At 38.2% G+C, this 16,995-nt stretch overlaps 3 protein-coding genes across 3 annotated transcripts in view; all 3 read left to right on the top strand.

Annotated features, from left to right (window-relative positions):
* Nucleotides 1-980, top strand: part of LOC104742883 (serine/threonine-protein kinase LMTK3-like) — a 2,673-nt gene extending 1,693 nt beyond the window's left edge. The window contains exons 2-4 of the mRNA XM_010463960.2: nucleotides 70-219; nucleotides 314-499; nucleotides 595-980. Of these exons, the coding sequence (XP_010462262.1) occupies nucleotides 70-219; nucleotides 314-499; nucleotides 595-675 (417 nt within the window). The 3' untranslated portion in view covers nucleotides 676-980. The remainder of the gene's footprint in view (nucleotides 1-69; nucleotides 220-313; nucleotides 500-594) is intronic.
* Nucleotides 1,797-2,689, top strand: LOC104742882 (H/ACA ribonucleoprotein complex subunit 1). The gene is made up of 2 exons (XM_010463959.2): nucleotides 1,797-2,058; nucleotides 2,158-2,689. The coding sequence occupies exons 1-2, from the start codon at nucleotides 1,860-1,862 to the stop codon at nucleotides 2,424-2,426; spliced, it is 468 nt and encodes a 155-aa protein (XP_010462261.1). The 5' UTR covers nucleotides 1,797-1,859; the 3' UTR covers nucleotides 2,427-2,689.
* LOC109128750 (loricrin-like) lies at nucleotides 12,146-13,077 on the top strand. Its single transcript, XM_019235633.1, has 2 exons — nucleotides 12,146-12,211; nucleotides 12,799-13,077. The coding sequence occupies exons 1-2, from the start codon at nucleotides 12,146-12,148 to the stop codon at nucleotides 13,075-13,077; spliced, it is 345 nt and encodes a 114-aa protein (XP_019091178.1).

Here is a 16,995-nt window from a genome sequence, read left to right as displayed (position 1 = left end):
GGTTTTGCATTGTAATGGATATTGAGTCTCTAAGTCTTCTCTGTCTTTCTCTGTTTTTTTTTTTTGTAGATTGAGTGTGAGCCAGAATACATTATGCCAGACTTTGGATCGAATCCTGACATTGATGAGAAGCCACCAATGTCTCTGCGTGAGTGCCTTGAGAAAGTGAAGCCTTTCATAGTGGCTTATGAGGGAATCAAGGATCAAGAAGAATGGGAGGTAATACTGTTCAATTTGTGAATTTTGCTTACTATGAAATCCATGCTATTTTTGTTTCAGTTGATGATCACTTGAAATTTCTCCCTTTTTGCAGGAAGCAATTAATGAAGCGATGGCACAAGCTCCCCTTATGAAAGAGATTGTTGATCACTACAGTGGTCCTGATCGAGTAACTGCTAAGAAACAGAATGAGGAACTCGATAGAATTGCTACAACAATACCCAAAAGTGCACCTGATTCCGTGAAACGATTTGCAGATCGTGCAGCTCTTACTCTTAAGGTTTGATCTCTTTAACCAAACCCCAAACTCTTCATTTACCATCAATTATATCTAAAGAGGTATTGACGTTTTTCTGAAACTTTTTGGCAATGCAGAGTAATCCTGGTTGGGGGTTTGACAAGAAATACCAGTTCATGGACAAGCTCGTTTTGGAGGTGTCACAAAGCTACAAATAGATAACTCAGATTTTAAACTCCTTTAAAAGCTTCATTGGCGGTTGAGTTTATATAAATCGTACTCTAGATCTTGCCTCTACTTAAAACGGTACCCATTTCTTTTGAACAAGACCAAGTACTCGATATTTGGGCTCTAGCTTTTTTCGTCATACGTTTTGAGGGTTCCCGTAATAACGGCATTGTTCTTTCGATTATTGTTACTCAAGAGATTGTATTGTATCCTTTTTCTTTAAGGGATTATAAAAGGCTTAAGCCTGTTCTTAAAAAATCTGTGTAATAGAAAAGAGAATGGTTCTTGACTGTTAGTGTTAATGCATGCCTTAACAGAGAAGTAGAGATCAGTGTCTGTTCATTGAAATTCTTTTTGTTCGAACTTCGAACCAATTGCGTAGAAACATATATGGTCACTTGCATAATTGCAGCTGCGGTTGTGGGACTTGTGGCGGCAGCTTTGTCACATACTAATATTTACTTATTTAGATACTTTCTTTAGCAAAGTTGATATGCACACCGGTTCTATCTCTTTCTTTCATGAAACACTTTTCCCACCGGTTGATGTATGTTGGGAATGTGATATTCTTCTTTTTAGTTAATACACATCTATAATTTATAATATATAATATTGGGGTGTAAACAAAACCTTTTTACTATAGATAAAATAATTAGTTTATGCAAAAACAAAATTATGCCTATGCAAGTATGCATGGTAAAATTCCTAGTTGATATTAAAAAGAAGAAAAAAAACCTAAAAAGTAAAATCTTCTGAAAGGTAAGAAGTTAGTAAAATCAATTATTACACACCCATTTTCTGAAATACAATTGTTATGATCAATATTGAAACATCGTTCTGTTTTATTTAAACTCTCTCTATCTCACTCTTCGAGCGCGTTGAGAGAATGTGAGAAACTGTGGCCAAAATTTCTTTAGTGGTTGAGTGATTGGACCTCCAATAATGCATATTTGTATGTTATCCGGAAATAGGACTCTAACTTAAATCTATGGTTTAGTAGGTCTCTAAAATGTCTTTCACGGAATTAGATTAAAATCAACAAATCCCTAGTTTTCCTATTAAATGCGTATTAATCCCCTCATTATGTCACATGCATGCATCTTCCACATTCGTCTTTAACTCTGCTATATATAAGTTCCCAAACGAAACCAAAAAGAAAAAGAAAAAAAAATTCATGAATGATACGTATAAACTTATTGCTATAGTCATCACCGCCAGCGTATTAACGGTAGTTGTTTTCATAATGTTTTCATGTTTCATGGACAAGAAGAAGAAGAAGCTTCAGCTACAGCAGCAGCCACAGACACCGCAATGGCTGCGAGAAATTGTTTCTGCTCCTACATATCAGCCAAGGAACATTGATGTGGAAAGTGGTAAATGATGTTTTTTTTTTCTCTCTTAAATATATAATGTAAGTTTTTCATTAAGGTATGGCAGATTTGACGCCGATTTTCTTTTTCTTTTTCATGTAGATGGCTTGCGGGGTAAAAGCGACACCATTGTGAAGAAATCTCTTGCTCCGGTTAAACCATACACTGTAGATGGTAGCTCGCGCTATCAGGCGCCTAAAAGATTGGAGAGGGTTCGGGGTAAAAGAGATGATGGAGGTTTCGGTGGTGGTTGTGGTGGCAGTGGCGGCGGTGACAGCGGTTGTCGTGGCAGTCACAGTGGCGGTGGTGGTGGATGTGGTGGAGGGGGAGGAGGAGGTGGAGGTGGAGGTGGATGTGGGGGCGGCTCTTAAAACTCGAGGTTCTCTTAGTTATTAATTAGGTAATTATAGTTATTTATCTCTGTTTTGGGCATTAGCTTTTTCGTCACCGGGTTAATTACCCTGGTAATAACGGCATTGTTCTTTCGATCTTAGCTATTGTATCCTTCTTTAATGGGTTATAAAGGGTTTGATCCTGTCTTGGATCTATGTAATGCATAAAAGATCGACTCCAGACTGTTTTTAGGTTCCAATGTCTAATACATGTAACATACTAACATGCCTTAAAACCTAACAGAGAAGGTAAATTAAAGAAAGAGAGATTAGAGTTTGTTTATTGATTCAAAATCTTTTTGTTTGAACAATTCCGTAGAACCATATATATATGGTCACTTGCGAATTGGGATAATTGCATCTGTGGTTTCTGCCGCCGCTACAACCGTAAACCACGATCTGCTGCTATGGTAGTGTGGTCAAACGAAATGCTCTGAAAGTGTGCAATTTCTTTTTCTTTATGTTGGGATACAAACAATGTCCCACATCTGAAGATTAGAAAATAAGTTTCTAATATATAAACTAATACCAACTCCAATTAGTATGAGACCTTTTGAGAAGGAGCCCAATAAGAAATCCGTGCGGGCTTTGCCACTTGTGACCAAAACGGACAATATCATACTAATAGGAGAATTGACTTGGGCTTGGAAAGTCCAACAATTGGACCAAAGCTTAGGTCGAAAAATGGACCTAAGGGAGTGGGTGTGGGTTCTATGTTCGGTGTGGGAGGATCGGAGCCTAGGTCCATTTTTCAAAATTTGCCCAAAAAAAGAGTTTATTCATTTCTCAGCAATTTTTCTTAGGTATGTAGATTTGAATGGATCTCCGATGTATTTGAAAGATATACCGGCCACATTCGTTAGCATAATCGAAATTTCTTCTGCAATTTCTTGTGTAATTTAAATTAAAGACAAATAATATGTTATGCATATTTCGTAAGTTGTATATATACAAAGTCAACAAACGGAAATTTAGGGGTTTCTACATATAAAAGTAAAAAATCCATTTCATCATAGATACATCTTTTTTTTCATAAAAACAAGGACAAAAGCTGTCACTGAGTTTTACTATAGGATCTCGATGGTTCGTATGTTTTGCTGTTTCTTCAGCCGGAAGAAGAAAAAGCCTTCGTCATCCTCGTCTTCACCGCCGCAAGATATCAAAAAGGGTAAACCCGGAGAGAAAGATGGAGGTCTTCGTGTGATGACGTCAGGTAGTAAGACAAGAACTAGCAGGGCTTTTAGCCGCGGCAAAGGGTGCCTTTGTGGTGATGGTGCAGGCTGTGGAGGTTGCGGGGGTTGCGGAGGTTAAACCATTTCATTGTCATTGTTATGTAATAATGGTTTTCTTATTCGTGTGATCGTAATTTTTGCATACATGTAAGGTCTTATTATATGTGATAATCCTTTGTGAGTGGAAATTGAATGTACAATATATATTAGATGCTCTATTGTATGATACTATGATGAATCGTGTAAGTGAAAATTACTATTTTGTAATTTTGAAATTTACGGTTTACAATTGGGTGGTTACAGATACACTTTTCCTAAATATATACGCTCCAATATAAACTTTCGCTACAATCAATATTTTTATCAAAATTTTGTAAATAAATTACTTTATATTTTTTGGTCAACAAATTACATTTCTAAGGGTAATTAGTGATTAATATTATATGACATTTATAGTATTCTTTTTTTGACAAAACTATATATTACAGTAGTGTATATATACATTATACTGAAATTCTTCTAAACTTTTCCGTACATACTCTTAATTCTATATGACTCGGTTGTTCTAAGCTAGCCGTTTCTTGTTTACATCGGAAAATTTGAGTCATTTTTCTTGTCATACGTTTTATAATGATTTTGCGGTAGAGTAAAATATCATGTTTCAACAGTTATTTAGTTAATTATCATGTATCTGTCGTGAAATTGTTTGGATATTGGATGAATTTAAAATTGTCTCTTTATTTTTTCCTTTTTTTTTCTCGTAGATTTTTATAAATAGAATGTTTCCAACATTTGCAGCATGCGTGACTGATGTGTTTTTTTTTTTTAACACTTAAAACTTGATTGATAATTAAGAGTAGTCACAATACAAAACGGAGGTTAGGAAAGTTGGCACATGATTGTACAAAAGAATAATATCGTCTGTTGGTCGTGGTGATTTCGCTAGTGTATTCGCGCATTTGTTGTTGTCTTTTGGGGTCCATCCAAATTTAACCATGTCAAACTTTCCGATCCAAGATTGGATGTCTCTCAGCCAGTTGTAAGTTGCAAAATGAGTTGTCTTTCCCTGAAGAATAGCCGTTGCCTCCTTGTTGTCTCCTTCCATATGGATCTTTGTATAACCTTTAGCTGAGGCATGTTGTAGTGCGTGTAGTGCTGCTTGAAGTTCACTTTCAAGAGGTGAGTTGGTACATTGTCCTTCTGCTTGACCCGAACCTTCATAATTACCAGTTGTGTTCCGAAATATCCATCCAGATTGTGTTTTGATGGTATTGCTCAGGAAAGAACCATCATAGTTTCATTTTATCCATCCTTGATCTGGTGATTGCCATTTCGGCTTTGGTTGTGATCTTGTGTTGGAAATAGTCTCTGAATATTGGAAGTCCTCTACAGCTGTCATGGCATCAAGCCATTCTTTTGCGTCTTTCTTTGCCTGTCGTATGCAGATATTCCAAGGTATATGTCTCTGTTGATACAGTAGGATGTTTCTACACTTCCAGATTCTCCAGAGTGTCCAAAAAGGGATTTGCTTTGTGATATCATCCATGTTCTGTTCCTTCGTCATTGATAGCAGTTCTTTGATCTTATCAGTTGTAGTGATTGTCGGATCTTGTAGTCTGTTATTTGGTATGCCTGATCCTCGCCAAACCGCTTGAGCAAATTCACATTCAAAGAATAGATGTTCTGTTGTTTCTTCCTCTATGCAACATCGACGACAAACAGAGTATTGTGATATATGTCTGTATCTCATTGTAGCACCCGAAGATAGTGCTCCAGATAATAATCGCCATAGGAAATGTTTGATTTTTGGGGCCAAGTATTGTTTCCAGATCGCTGTTTTTAGTGCAGGATCACCTGGAGGAGGATGAATTGTTTGGTCTGGGATGTGTGTTGATAACCAATATGCAGACTTTACTGTGTGAAAACCAGTCTTCGTGTATTGCCAGCCAACTAAATCTTTGTCTGCTTCTTTACTGATTTTTAGATTCAGAACTGTGTTGATGTCGTCGTCGTGAATGAGTTGTCTCACTAGATCTTCATTCCAACCCGATTTGTCTTCATTTAGTAAACCATCAACCTGCATAGGTTCTAAGTTTGGGGTTTTTGGTCGTGGGGGTCTGGGAGGGTCTAAAGGTAGCCAAGGATCTACCCAAGCATTTATCATTGTGCCATTTCCAATCACTAGGCATAATCCCTTACGAAGAAGATCCCTACCATGCAAAATGGATTTCCATATATATGACGACTTGACTTTCTCTGTAGCATTGAGAATGTTGGTGTCACTAAAATATCTAGCCTTTAGTACCCTTGCAACTAGACTATTTGGCTTTTGTAGGAGCCGCCAGGACTGTTTGCTAAGTAGGACTGTATTAAAATGTTCTAGGTCCCTAAATCCTAGACCACCTTCAGTTTTAGGTTAACTCATTTTGTTCCATGCAAACCAATGCATTCCTTTATTTTCTTCATCCGATCCCCACCAAAATCTAGCTAAAGTCCCGTTTATCTCTTCACAAGTTTCTTTCGGTAGAGTATATATTCATAGAGTATATAGGCATAGCAAGGGCGATAGATTTTAGGAGTACCTCTTTTCCAGCCGGTGATAAGAACCTTTTTTTCCAGCCTTGGGTACGGTCTTTGACTTTTTCGATAATGTACTTAAACATCTCAGCCTTCTTCTTATTGAATTGCTCTGGTAGACCTAGATACTTTCTTCTGCCATCGTTGTGAATGCCCATTATGTTGCGGATTCTTCTTTTGGTTTCCGGGTGGACTCTGCTTCCAAAGGTAATGGATGATTTGTTTAAATTGATGGCTTGTCCCGAAGCTTGTTCGTACTGAGAAAAGATGCTTTTCAGTGCGTTGCAAGACTTATTATTTGCCAGGGTGAAGAATAGGGAGTCATCCGTGAAGAGTAAGTGACATATTGCAGGACCACCATTGCTTATTTTGATTCCTTATAGTTGTTTGAACCATTTGGGATAGAACTTCAGCACACAAAATAAATAAATAAGGGGAAAGAGGATCTCCTTGTCTAATGCCTCTTCCTGGCTGGATCAATCCATGAGGTATTCCATTTATTAGTACTGAGTAGTTGACAGAGGAGACACAAGCCATAATCCATCGGATCCATTTCTGATCAAAACCCATGCACTGCATTGTTTTCTCCAGGAAGTTCCACTCCAAACGATCATATGCTTTGGTGATGTTTGTTTTGACTGCCATATAAGATTTTGATTGACGTTTGCGAATCTTTAGAGCATGGTGTACTTCATGAGCCAGTATGACATTATCAGTAATCATTCTTCCCGGTATAAAAGCAGCTTGATTCTCTGAAACCAGTTGGTCGAAGTGTGTTTTCAATCTGTTGACCAGAATTTTTGATATAATCTTGTAACTTACATTGCAGAGGGCTATGGGACGGTAATCAGCCATGGTGATCGGGCTCTCTATCTTTGGTATTAAACAGATTTTGGTATGATTGTGCAAACAATTCATATTCTCCTCGTTGAAAAATCCTTTAACCTCATTCACGATATTCTCCTTGATATCGGTCCAGAATTGCTGATAGAAAATCCCAGTAAAGCCGTCTGGACCTGGAGCACGATGTGATCCAATACTAAATACTGCAGTCTTGATTTCTTCTTCTGAAACTTCTTTCGTAAGGTCTGTGTTCATGGATGAGGTGACAGTTTGCTTGACGTTCTGAAGTATTTCCTGGAGAAAAGATTCTGGTGTGTCTTGTGAGGTGTACTGATTTTGGAAGTAATGGACTGCTGTTTCTGCAATATCAGTCTCGGTTCTTCTTATTTCACCCATGTGATCTTGGATAGCATTGATCCGGTTTCGTGAGTGTTTTGTCTTTGCTGGTTTGTGGAAATAAGAAGTGTTTCTATCTCCCACTTGCAACCAAGTATTCCGAATTTTGATTTTCCAGTGAAATTCCTCTTCCGTGTGAGCTTGGTTGAGTTCTCTACGAAGCCGTGTTCTTTCTGATAGTGTCGCACCCGTAGCAATTGCTTTGTCCAAAGCATGTTGAAGTAAAACTATTTTTTCTTCTCCCTGTACTTTGTTCATCCGCTTCCATTTTGATATTTCCTGTCTGCAGTGTGTTATTCGATGCTTCAAATTACCATGATGTGGATCTTGTAGTCTCCTCCATCCCCTTAATACTGAATCTTTGAAACCGTCTTTTTTGTAGAGGCGTGAGTCATAGGAAAAGTACCCTCTGCGAAGTTCTATTGATGCAGATATTTGCGTTACTAAGGGAACTGAAGCTGGAAACTGTGTGTGCCAAGTAGAGGTTGCCATACTGCGATCCAGACAGCAGGTTACATAATGGGCTCCACGCTGGCCTGCCCAAGAGAACTTATCTCCCACTGTTTTTAAGTCATGAAAATGACAATGTCGGACCATTCGTCGCATATCTTTAAAGGAAGTTTCTGGTCGAATACGACCTCCTCTTTTCTCATTGTTGCTTAATAGTTCATTAAAGTCTCCCATTATTAGCCATGGTTGGCCTTGTCTAGTAATGGCTAGTCGTTCTAATCTTTCCCATAGATCATTCCGATAATACGGATTTGGGTGACCATACACAAAGGAAAAGAAAAAACTTGTTCCATTACTAGATATTGTACAATCGATAAGATTTGGAGACTTAAAATGAACTACTAAATTGACATAATTTTTCCATAAAATAGCTAAACCCCACTCATCCCATCCGGTGGGACTGTAACAACGTGATGAAACCCCAGTTCATTAGCTTTATCAAGGACCAGATCATTTTGTTGCTTTGTTTCTGATAGGCAAATGATGTCCAGGAGATTTTTTCTATTTATCTCCTTAAGGCGTCGAACTGTAGGGACATTGCCTAATCCCTGACAGTTCCAGCAGGCTGTCCTCATGGTGGATGTGGTGGTATAGGGCCCACCGCGCCTCTATTTAAGTCAGTAGTAGTTGCAAAGCTGCTTCCCTCACCCTGTTCACTGGTTCTCATTCTGATTCCATGGGAAGTCTCGACTGGTTCCAAGTATTCATCTCGCTTACGTTTGCCCTTATCAATCTTAAGTCTCTGAGTCGCCTTTTCAAAATTGACAGCCTCCATTATCTCCAGATTTGGATAGATGGAGTTTGATCGCATTAGGTGCAGAGAAGTTGCAGAGAGAGTTCCTGCAGCAAAACTAGAGGAAACAGAGATGGGAGTCAAATTTCCATTACCTATGGCTTCAGAAAACATGCCATGATGAGCCTCAGAGGTAGTAAAGTCAGTAATGTGTGCTAAGTAGTTGTGGTATGGATCTATGTCCGAAAGCTCTGAGTCATTGTCCATTGCTTCATTCGGGGGATTTGCATCCGGCAGTGGGATGTCCATTTCATCTGCAACCTGTTGGTTTCCCAAGGCACCAACATTATGGTCATCCAAAATAGGATTTCCTTCAGCATCAAGTTCCTGAATGTGTACACCCGGGTTGGGTACATATTCCGGTCCGTCTTCATCATCACCATCAGTGTCATCATCAGGGGCATCATTACCACCATTTTGGATCAAGCAACGTCGCGAATCGTGAGTCAGCATGCCACAGACATCGCAAAACCCTCGTAGTCGTTCATAGAAAAAACATAGGGTAGTGTCGATTCCGGGTGTGAATTGATAGTTCCTTTGAAAACGAAGAGGGTTGTCAACATCCCAATTGATACGCACCCGGACAAATTGAACACGAGCGATACTTGCTTCATCAAAATCAACTTCCATCCTTTCTCCCAGGGATTGAGCGACGCTTTCGATAACACCTAGGTTGAGATATTGCAGTGGGATTCCCCATATCTGGATCCAGAAAGGAATGAACTTCAACATGTTGGGATCCATATCTGGCGTCCATCGCTGAAGGACCATCATACGGTCCACAAAAGCCCATGGTCCGCGTCGGAGCACTGTCTCCATGGATTCTTCTGAGGGGAAGATGAATTGGCATCTTCTTTGTTCCACAATTCAACCACGAACAAAACCCACCAAACCCCAAGAGCGTGAGAGTGCATTGATAATTTGACGAATGTTCTGTTTCCGTGGGATGAGTGGGCGTCCTATTAGACAAAATCTGTTTGCGTCTGCTGCTTGTTGTACAATTGCTTGTGGGAGGGTAATGGGAACATCGTCTATTCCAAGATCAATGTTCTGGAGGGCACGCATGATGTTATCCGCCATTTGTAGTGGATTAGCAAGATAACGAATTAAAAAAGAAATGGGAAATTTGAGAGATGAAAGAAAATAAACAGGGGGTCCCGTGTGATCTCCTTTAAATACTCGATTCATGGGATTTGTAACTGCTACATCGTACAAAGTATGCTCGACTTTGCCAGGGGGAACCGCTCGATCGTGGAGCAAAAGAAACCACCCCGCAACAGCTAGAGAAACCGTCAGAATTTTCGAAGAAATTGACCAAAAAATAACCGTAAAATCGCCTTCATAATTGCGAGAACGAAAAAAAAATTATTTTTCTAAAATTGACTGATGTGTTATGGACTGGGTAAGTCACGCTTTCTATTTTTCGTAATTTGACGGGAATATATATAGCTTGCTTGGTCTTCCAGCAAGCTCAATAATATATCTAGTTTCATTATAATATTCGATCCAAAAAGATAAATGTGTAAATATTATATATCAAGTGTAGACATGACAAGAGTATATATATGATATATCTAATGAATATATTATAACCCATAAATCTAAAAGTCATATTTCCATGGAATTTCAACTATTCAATCTATCACTTGGTTCTTATTTTAGATTTGACCGTATAATATATACATTTTTATTTTTTCTTAAAAACTAAATAAATAATTAGAATNATCACCATCAGTGTCATCATCAGGGGCATCATTACCACCATTTTGGATCAAGCAACGTCGCGAATCGTGAGTCAGCATGCCACAGACATCGCAAAACCCTCGTAGTCGTTCATAGAAAAAACATAGGGTAGTGTCGATTCCGGGTGTGAATTGATAGTTCCTTTGAAAACGAAGAGGGTTGTCAACATCCCAATTGATACGCACCCGGACAAATTGAACACGAGCGATACTTGCTTCATCAAAATCAACTTCCATCCTTTCTCCCAGGGATTGAGCGACGCTTTCGATAACACCTAGGTTGAGATATTGCAGTGGGATTCCCCATATCTGGATCCAGAAAGGAATGAACTTCAACATGTTGGGATCCATATCTGGCGTCCATCGCTGAAGGACCATCATACGGTCCACAAAAGCCCATGGTCCGCGTCGGAGCACTGTCTCCATGGATTCTTCTGAGGGGAAGATGAATTGGCATCTTCTTTGTTCCACAATTCAACCACGAACAAAACCCACCAAACCCCAAGAGCGTGAGAGTGCATTGATAATTTGACGAATGTTCTGTTTCCGTGGGATGAGTGGGCGTCCTATTAGACAAAATCTGTTTGCGTCTGCTGCTTGTTGTACAATTGCTTGTGGGAGGGTAATGGGAACATCGTCTATTCCAAGATCAATGTTCTGGAGGGCACGCATGATGTTATCCGCCATTTGTAGTGGATTAGCAAGATAACGAATTAAAAAAGAAATGGGAAATTTGAGAGATGAAAGAAAATAAACAGGGGGTCCCGTGTGATCTCCTTTAAATACTCGATTCATGGGATTTGTAACTGCTACATCGTACAAAGTATGCTCGACTTTGCCAGGGGGAACCGCTCGATCGTGGAGCAAAAGAAACCACCCCGCAACAGCTAGAGAAACCGTCAGAATTTTCGAAGAAATTGACCAAAAAATAACCGTAAAATCGCCTTCATAATTGCGAGAACGAAAAAAAAATTATTTTTCTAAAATTGACTGATGTGTTATGGACTGGGTAAGTCACGCTTTCTATTTTTCGTAATTTGACGGGAATATATATAGCTTGCTTGGTCTTCCAGCAAGCTCAATAATATATCTAGTTTCATTATAATATTCGATCCAAAAAGATAAATGTGTAAATATTATATATCAAGTGTAGACATGACAAGAGTATATATATGATATATCTAATGAATATATTATAACCCATAAATCTAAAAGTCATATTTCCATGGAATTTCAACTATTCAATCTATCACTTGGTTCTTATTTTAGATTTGACCGTATAATATATACATTTTTATTTTTTCTTAAAAACTAAATAAATAATTAGAATTATTCCATTTATTTGCTAGTAGATTGAAATTTCACTGCAAATACTTGTATTCGTACGTTTCAAATTATATAGGTTACCTGAATGTTGTCAGCTTATATAGTAAGAGTCAACGGAAATATGGGGATAATTAATTACCATCATAGTATATGTTACTATGTATCATCAAACTTCCAGAGTATCCTTTTGGCATTATAATCTTTTGTTACTATATATTATCGAGGTGGGTCTTCTCTTATGCTATTACATGTGTCGCAACTCGCAAGGAGGCCGAACCGATGGATGACGTCAAGAAACGTGAAACGACGACGAACGAGGACGAAAGATGGAGGTTTTGTTGTACGGTTAATAATTATTGCACGTGAGATGTGTGGGTAACTAAGTAACGAGCTTTCAATTTTTAGATATGTAATTGCACGGTAAAGGTTGCCTGGTCTTCAAACGAATCTATCAATCATCTAAATTTATTAAAAATATTTCATTCAACAAGAGAATGTGATGATCACATTGTGATCATATATGAAGTGTAGTTGTTGCATACATGACATATCTTATGATTAAATCCAAAAATATATAAAGTCTAATTTCCAAAGATTTCAACTATTCATTCTATTAATAGGATCTCATTTTATATTTGACTGTATAATATGTATATACATTGTTTTTCTTGAAAAGTTATTGATCAACAAGAACGGATCTTTTAATTGCTAGAAGATTGAAAAATTCGACTGCAATTTCTTGTATACGTCAGAAAAATAAATACAAATATGTTTTAAGCTTATCTTTTAAGTCAACGGTAACTTAGACCTATATATATGAATGGACAATATTTCATATTTGCATCATTACATTTTCAGAAACATTTAAAGACAAAAAGTTCATAATTAAGTAGTATTGCCATCATAAATTTATAATCCTTTGTTAATAATAGGCCATCGCGATGGGTCTTCTCTTATGCTATTACAGGTGCCGCAAGGAAGAGGAGCCGACGTCATCTCCTCGGGGAGATGATGTAAAGAAAGGTGAAACGGCGGGAACAAAAGATGGAGGTCTTGTTGTCATGTCGTCTTCGGGAAAAAGTAAGACCAAAGGGTGTTGTTGCGGCGGAGGAAATGGTCGTGGTCCCTTTGCAGGTGGAGGAGGTTGCGGCGGCGGTGGTGGCGGTTGTGGTGGAGGTGGAGGTGGTTGTGGTGGAGGTGGCGGTGGTTAGAAATTAGGGTTCTGTAATAATTATGATTTCTTGTGCGTGTGATTTTGGGCATGTAAGATACATAAATGATCACTAATATGTACGTAATTATGACAAAAAAAAAAGGTTACTATGTAAATTTTAATTCTTGCCTAGAAAAAGGAGGTTACTATGAATATCTATATTTATTTGTCAATGTGCTAAAAAGGTAAAAATAAATAAATTAATGTACATATAAACTATATATATATTCACTAAATAAAGTATTATATTGATGATATTTGTTACAAAATTAGAGAAAGTCGAAAAAGGTTTCTCTCTTATCTTATTATTGATAATCGAATAAGTGTTACATATATAGGGATAGATAACTCTAAGTACAAAACCGACTAAGAATAGAATAATATGAACTTAGATAATATATGGGCCGGTTATGGAGATCCATCAATAAGTGATTTACAACACTCTCCCTTGGATGACATAACCGTGCAAATGCTAAGAGATCACCGTAATACGCTTGGGGACGCTGCCTCGTTAAAACCTTACCAGGAAAACCCATTGGGATAAAACCAAAGTGAAGGAAAAAGAGTACAACACGCATTACTCCCCCTGTTCCAAGCATCACTAGAAGTCCTTAGTCTCCGCATCCCAATCTGGTACATGAGCTTCTTGAATGTCGATGTCGGTAACGAATTGGTGAAGAGATCGGCTGAATTGTCGCTTGACGGAACTTGCACCACTTGAACTTCTCTGGCCTTTTGTAGTTCATGTGTGAAGAAGAACTTGGGTAATATGTGCTTTGTCCTCATATATAACAGTAGCTTCTTTGTCGTCGGCCATTCCACAATCTGATCGGATGTGCTGAGTCATCGACCTTAACCACACACATTCTCGGCTGGCTTCATGCATAGCTAAGATTTCGGCATGATTAGATGATGTGGCCGCAATGGTCTGTTTCATTGAACGCCATGAAATCACTAAACCACCGTGCGTAAACACGTAGCCGGTTTGAGACCTTGCATTATGTGGATCCGATAGATAACCTGCATCAGCAAAACCAACTAAACCTTTTTTGTTATAGTTAGTATAAAATAAACCCAAATCTAGCGTTCCTTGTAGGTAACGCAACACATGCTTGATACCGTTCCAGTGTCTTTGGGTTGGACAAGAACTAAATCTTGTTAGGAGGTTCACGGCAAAACATATGTCCGGTCTAGTGTGGCTAGCTAAGAACATTAACGCTCCTATAGCACTAAGGTATGACACTTCCGGACCGAGAATTTCTTCATCGTCCTTCTTTGGACCGAATGGATCTTTATCCAAATCAAGGCTCCTTACAACCATTGGGCTAGTCAATGGGTGAGCTTGGTCCATATTAAACCTCTTGAGTACCTTTTCAGTATATGTCATTTGATTCCCAAGGATTCCATTATCTATGTACTCAAGCTGCAATCCCAAACAGAACTTAGTTTTACCTAGGTCTTTCATTTCAAATTCTTTCTTGAGATAATCAACTGTTTGGGCGATTTCCCCAGAGGTTCCTAGGATATTCAAATCATCCACATATACTGCTATGATTACAAACCCTTTGTTTGCAAACTTCTTTATAAAAATATATGGACTGATGGGATCATTCTTATAGCCCTTTTTGGCTAGGTACTCACTTAATCTATTGTACCACATACGCCCACTTTGTTTCAGTCCATAAAGGGATTTGTTTAGCCTTATGCAGTATTGTTCTCGAGAACCACTCTTATCTTTGAGCTCAATACCCTCTGGTAATCTCATATAAATTTCATTATCCAGTGGACCATATAAGTATGCAGTTACAACATCCATTAACCGCAAATCCAATTTTTCTCTTATAGCCAGACTTATTAGAAATCTAAAAGTCGTTGCATCCATCACAGGGGAGTATGTCTCCTCATAATCTATTCCTGGTCATTGAGAGAATCCTTGTGCTACAAGTCGTGCCTTATATCTCATGATTTCATTATTTTCATTTCTCTTTCTTACAAAGACCCATTTGTGTCCAACTGGCTTTATATATTGAATGGTGTCCTTAAGATCGGACCAAACACATTCCTTTTCTTTAATGAATTCAACTCCACGTCAATGGATTATTTCCATTTTATCCATTCTTTACTTTGAGTGCACTCTAATATGGACGTGGGTTCATGATCCTCATTTATTTCAAGTGCTACCTTATAAGCAAATATTTCATCAATGTCGACATCCTTACGGTTCCATTTTATTCCAGACATGATATAATTGATCGAGATCTCATTATTATCAATACCTTAAGGACCTTGAGGTTCAGCGTCCCAAACCTCATTCGGTACCTTAGGATTTGCCACGGCCATGTCTATATTTTTCTCAACCTCGGTTTTATTTGCACCTTTCTTAGATTTCCGAGGGTTCTTATCTTTGGAACCTATTGGTCTACCACGTTTCAAACGGGCCTTAGACTCTGTAGCAACTTTGTTGTGTCCCTCTTGAACATCAATACGTACTAGTGCATTACAAGCTGGTATGTACGATTTTATAACTCTCTTTGGGTCAACAAAGGAATCTGGCAATTGAATAGCTAGCTTTTGCAATGTATAATCTTTTGGACCTCTGCATCATATGCTAGAGTCCGAGGATCTTGACAATTTAAGGATGTTTGATTCCATGATAATTCTTTGACCAGCTTGTTATTCTCTCCACACAACATAGGAAATTCGGATTCAGCAAACTGACAATCCGCGTGTCTGGCCTTAAATAAATCACCCGTAGTTGGCTCAAGATACTTAATAATGGTGGGAGAATCATATCCAACATATATTCCCATCCTCCTTTGAGGTCCCATCTTAGTTCTCTATGGTGGAGCAATCTGTACATAAAAGGCACACCCGAATGTTCTTAGATGGGATAGGTCTGGCTCATGAGCCGTTAATAGTTGGGATGGTGAATATTTATGTTCACTAGATGACCTGATGCGTATAAGCTCAGCTGCATGTAATATTGCGTGTCCCCAAGCCGACAGAGGAAACTTCAACCTCATAAGTAATGGCCGAGCAATCAATTGAATACGTTTAATAAAAGATTCAGCTAATCCATTTTGTGTATGGACATGTGCCACAGGATGTTCCACACTTACCCCCATGGACATACAATATTCATTAAACGCTTGGGATGTAAATTCACCAGCATTGTCTAGACGTATAGTCTTAAGTGGAAAATCTCTTTAGTTACTTTGACTGGTGATGGCCTTATAATGAGTTTCCATTGTGCACATGCTACACACGTGAGATTTTTAGGGATAACTCTTCTCTCTTTAAGAGTGTGCCCATTAGAATTCATTATTAGCTTACACATTATGTTAGAACCCGGATGGCCAAGCCGGTCATGCCATAAAGTGAATTGTTTCATTGAACATTTTATTCATTTTCAAATTAGCCTCTATAGTATTAATCTTGGCATGGTAAAGACCAGTGGCTAATGCGGGTATAGTCTCTAAGACCTTCTTGTGGCCTTGGGTGATTTCAGTAATATATAGGAACTCTTGGTTTCCTTCACCCTTAGTTTCAACATGTAGACCATTCAAACGAATGTCTTTAAAACTCAATAAGCTTCTCTTTGAGCTGGGTGAATATAAGGCAGTACTTAGTTCAAGATGTGTGTCATTCGGTAATAATATATGTGCCTGGCCGTAGCCTTCAATTAAGCTTGCTATACCCGCAATTGTGCTAATATTGGCATTTTTCATAATGAGATTAACAAAATATCTCTTATTCTTCAAAATTGTGTGGCTGGATCCACTATCCACCACAAGTATATTCTTGTCCTCAGCCATTTCTAAAATGAACAAGAATTTATATTTTAAACATAAAAAAATAATTTTATATTGAAAGAAATAAAATAATTGAATTTAAACCAAAATAATAATTCAATAAA

Source organism: Camelina sativa, chromosome 14, assembly GCF_000633955.1.
Source record: "Camelina sativa cultivar DH55 chromosome 14, Cs, whole genome shotgun sequence".
Taxonomy (NCBI): Eukaryota; Viridiplantae; Streptophyta; class Magnoliopsida; order Brassicales; family Brassicaceae; genus Camelina; species Camelina sativa.
The sequence above is the reverse complement of the archived record's forward strand: the minus strand, read 5'-3'. Positions and strand labels throughout refer to the sequence as shown.